This window comes from Centruroides sculpturatus, unplaced genomic scaffold (assembly GCF_000671375.1).
Source record: "Centruroides sculpturatus isolate CEXI.00-Female unplaced genomic scaffold, Cexi_2.0 scaffold151, whole genome shotgun sequence".
In the NCBI taxonomy this organism is placed as follows: Eukaryota; Metazoa; Arthropoda; class Arachnida; order Scorpiones; family Buthidae; genus Centruroides; species Centruroides sculpturatus.
In genome coordinates, this window is record NW_019384363.1 from 816,600 (window position 1) to 821,691 (window position 5,092).

Consider the following 5,092-nt stretch of genomic DNA (forward strand, 5'->3'; position numbering starts at 1 on the left):
ATGAATAATATATAGATAGATATGAATGAATAGAAAAGATTATGAGAGGTAGTATTCAAGGATACTAAAACTGCAAAATCATTTTTTTTTAAGTTTAATTAATAACTATTAGATCATTGGTGAGTCACTAGTGAACCCATGATAAATGATAAAAAGTTAAATTTGTTAGTTTCATAATATACAGTAGCTTTTTTTAACTTTTTACATAATTTTTATAATCGTCAATATTTTTTTTAATACTTAAAAATATTTTGATTCATATTTAGATAACTGCAGACAAACTGAATTTAAGTATATAATTCAAAGCAATAATATTTCCATAATGGAAAAACAAGTGAAATTCAGTCATGTAGAATTTGAGATGGATATAAAATCTTTTTGTCTAATAACTTTCACTACTCACTTGCAAATATGAGTGAAAAGAAGAAAACAACGGGAATCACTACAATGACTATCACAGGCCATGTCATTGGTAAGCAGTCAATACAATGTTAATTAAATGAGAGTTGTTCTTAAGACAGTTGTAATTGCTAAACTCTCATCAAAGAAACTACATGAGAGCTACTCTAAGTATTAAACTGAGCTGGCTAGTTGAGAGTATTCTTGCAAGAGTACCTGTCTCACTCTCATCATGTAAACAGGGTTTAGTCTGTTCTTATGGGAATACAGACAATTTTAGTAACATTGCACCTGTGAGTTCATGTGAATTGAATACTTTTCTTTTAATTTTGCAGTTTATTTATTTATAACTGTGTTTATTATTATTATTTTTCTCTTTTTAAAATACCTGGATTTGAAATAAAGTAAATCCCTGCTAACTCAGACCCTGCCATTAAATTACTGTACAATAGCTTTGTACAGTAATTTGAAATTTCTTGACAATAGAAAAATTATATTGATTTGCTTTTTGTCATTATATTAGAATATGAATCTATGAGTGCTAAATTTGGCTCCAGGGAGTATTTATCACACACTATTTACATTGTCGGCTGAAGAGGGACAGATAGACTGTCCGAAATACACACAGTTATTATAGTAAACCTGTATTCACCTATTTCTGTGTGATAACTCTGACAATGTCAATAGTGTGTGATAAGTCCTTCATAAAGCCAAAACTTAGTGCTAATAAATTCATATTAGAAAAATTATAGTTAATGAGTAATTATAATTAACAAGTGTTTTAGATATCCAGAAGTATTTGCAATATTGTGCATTATATTACTATAGTCAGTAAGTTAGTAAAGGGGGATCTGCATACACATTGCTATTTGTTGTACTCGTGAAATTTTTTGAGTTCATTTCCTCTAATAATAATTTCAGTGGTATAACCTAATAAGTCAAGTAAACTTCCATATCGAGCTGATTATAATAAATTACTGTATATCTTCTCGTCTTCTATGTCATTAGAGAAAAAAATCAACTAACTCAGACTTTCACCTCCTATCAAGTTGGTGGGAGTTTACTGTACTTTTTTCTAAAACATCATCAAAATTACTCTTGCTTATGTGATAAATGAAGCCAAACTTTTTAAAAACTGACTAAAGAGAGATATTACAAAAATTCTACTTCTAGTCATTAACTCTCTTCAATTAAAAAATTAGATATGTTCAATGTACGGTTCATATACAGTAGAGTGTCGTTTATCCGAATCAATTGGGGACTGGGGTTGTTCGAATAACTTATTTTTCAGATAACTGATTATGTACAAAAAAATATATTAACCTATCCCATGTTGAAATTTTTCTCCGTTGCATGTCACTTTGCGTTGAATTTTCATCAATGTTAAGCCTAACGTAAACTTTTTATAATAATAATTGTGGCTATTGTATCATTAAAAATTATTTCTTTATTTTGTACAAACATAATAAATATATTGAAAAATATAAAAACAAAAAAATTATACTTCAGAAGTTAATTTAGTATCAAAAACGTAAAATATTTGAGTAACCGAAGACATAGCCAAAGATTACAGCACCACAGCACTGGCGAAAATTTAAATTTGTCGACTGGAATTCCTTCGGATAACCGACCTTCGGATAAACGATGCTCTACTGTACTTTTTGTGTGCAAATAAACTCTGCCATTGACAGAGTTCAGTATCTAATATTCTCATGACAGCTACTCTCACAAAAGAACTAGCATCATGTCAGTGCAACTTTAGTCATAGAGCATGTTTCCTACTAAAGCCACTTTCTTAAAAGACAGTTAAGCTATTTCTGCTTTAAGTAGCCACTGTAGCACTAGTGCTACAAGGTTCACAAACACTGAAAACAGAATAGATGGCTGCCACCATAGATTATATGCATCTTACATATTGTACCTCAAACAAAGATTGTGACATACAAAAATCTATTTTAAACTGGTTATTGGAAAAATTAGCAATGCAGTTTTCCACATAATCTTCTATTCCAACATAAATGTCTTCAGATTTATTAGTAATAAATGCACAATTCTATTGTTGTTTACCATATAGGTAATTTCATTTTTTATGTAATATTAAATTTTCTTGATTGGCTACCTCCAATATTTTATAGTCTCAGTGACAATTCTGTGTCATTTCTGACTAAACATTTTTATTTATCCAGAACAATGTATACAAATAGCCAAACAACAGTGGAATTTTATAATCTTACAACCTAGTTTACATCATATTTACTTCTACTTCTTAAATACGATCTTGTTTGTGAGAGTTACAAGTTGTTTTAAATTTGCATATAGATAGGCTCAATTATATATAGTTGCTTACTGTGCATATGTGGCAGTATAATTTGATTGTGTTTTAATTTATTTGGTACTTATGTGTTAAGAGGACGCCAGTTCAGTGGGGACGCACGTTCTAACCTAACCTAACCTATTCTAATAAAATATTCGATATTTGGGTACTTATGAGTTAAGAGGACGCCAGTTCAGTGGGGACGCACGTTCTAACCTAACCTAACCTATTCTAATAAATTACCATAATTATTACCAATCAAATTAATAGTATAGGTTAAGTTAGGTTAGAACGTACGTCCCCACTGTTTCCTTTTGTTTGCTGGAATCACAGATGAGCCGCCATGACGGTATACGTATCTGGACTTTAACCGGCAAATAGGCGATATCTATCATCCTAATTAATTTTTTTTTTTTCATTTTTACAACCTTATCAGTAACTTTTTTTCTTTTTAGATTTAAATTTACTAGTCTATTGTTATTTTGATATTTTCATTCAAAATCGCGACTTTGATTGCTATTTCCGACTGGCGTCCTCTTAACACATAAGTACCATTTATTTTTCTGTGGAATTTGTACATGTAAGATTGAAGTTTTAATTTGTGATTTTATTCAAAGTAAATTACAGTTATGGATATCTGTTGGTGTATTTGCACAACTGTAGACTTTGTAATGTTGTTGCATGATAAATAAAAAGGAATTAGGCTTGGATGAGAGGATTTCTTCAGATGTGAATTTGCTTGTGAAAATTGGTCTTTTGCCTTCCAGTAGTATTTGTGAGAAGTGTAATAGGAAGAGATCCTTGAAGCCACAATCAGATCTGAAACATCCTGTTTATCACTGGTAACTTTTACTTGCCTTTGTGGGCTAAACTTAACCTATGAATAAGTAATATTCATAGTTTAAGTTTAGCCCACATGAGAGAGCCCACACAAGAGAGCTGTCGAGCTGGCATAGTCATGTGGGCTAAACTTAAACTATGAATATTACTTATTCATAGGTTAAGTTTAGCCCACATGACTACGCCAGCTCGACTGTTAGTAAAGTACTTGATATTATATAGTTGTAGGAGAGTGTGGGGCTCGTCCCACCCAGGTGCCAAGGTGCTTGCCGTCGTCACACCAAAGTGCACAACTACACAACTACATGCAGAGCATTAGTCGAGGTGAGCAATAGCAAGACTTGATGACACAGAGCACGGAGAATAAGGCAGTTAGTACCAGTACACAATAAAAACTGATCTTTGGATGCAAATATCTCCCGAAGGGTTACATATACACATACTGTTCCTTTTGACATTTTTGCTCATACAGAGGGTGGTCTAAAATTCTGGGTGGGAAAACCTCTCATTCAGAGTTAACTCCTTACCATCAAACGATCTCAATGAGAAAGCACGGAAAATACTCTTGTTCAAACACATTACCTTCTTTTTACCTAGGTCTCATACATAAACCAGAAGTAGCTTGTGACATAGAAGAGGTTGTAGAATGTAAAGTATAACACAAACAACAATGCCGAGGTGTAAAAGTGTTTTGTAGTACAGTGGAAAGTGCTTAAAGAACCCTCCAGCAGCTTTACTGGGAAACACACCCAGTGATTCACACTATCGATGATTTCAGGACAGTGTAATTTGTGGCAACATTGTACTGTATACATATTACGTGCAGACAGTACTTACACTTCTAAAAATGTTTTAATAGTATCAAGAATTAATTCATTATAAAAAATGTGTATAAGAGAAACATACCTTTATTTCTTCCACATTCTTCTTTCCTTTATTATACAACGTATAAAATATGGTAAAGCAGGCAATGTCGAAGCCTAAACAAACTAATTCTATAATTAAAGGTTCTAAGTTTATATCCAATTCCATATTTATTAATTAAACAATATAATTTGTTGTAAACAACGCGAATTGTTTGGTTTAAAATATTTAAAGCACGATATATGACTTAATTACTTAAACCTTTGAAAATCGCAATAAACTGAAAGGTTTTTCAGTTAAGTTTCACTTTTTTATCGTCATATCTTTCCGTTCTGTGAGACAACACCATCTAGCGTGAGATCGTCACAGAATGTGCTTGGATTAAAATGTTGCCAGATTGAAATTTGTCGGGTAAATAAAAAAATATAATTCTATATTATATTTATTTATAGCATGCCCCAATTTAAGAACTGTGATATAAAAGAAATATTAATAAATGAACATATAAATTTTTTGCGAATTTTTGTAACGAGTTGGCGAAACGTATTTTAACGTCACAAGAAAGGTGACTTTCGATTTGAAATTGAATTTAGAAATGTTTTATTTTTAAATATATTAATAGTTAATATATTAATAGTTTAATTTAGAAATGTTTTATTTTTAAAGCAAGTAATC

General features: G+C 31.2%; 1 protein-coding gene across 1 annotated transcript in view; it reads right to left on the reverse strand.

The window, feature by feature from the left end:
- The window catches only part of LOC111641674 (mitochondrial E3 ubiquitin protein ligase 1-like), a 17,759-nt gene extending 12,963 nt beyond the window's left edge, over positions 1-4,796 (reverse strand). Inside the window, exon 1 of the mRNA XM_023387880.1 lies at positions 4,460-4,796. Coding sequence (XP_023243648.1) covers positions 4,460-4,585 — 126 coding nt within the window. The 5' untranslated portion in view covers positions 4,586-4,796. The remainder of the gene's footprint in view (positions 1-4,459) is intronic.
- Positions 4,797-5,092: the final 296 nt, after the last annotated feature.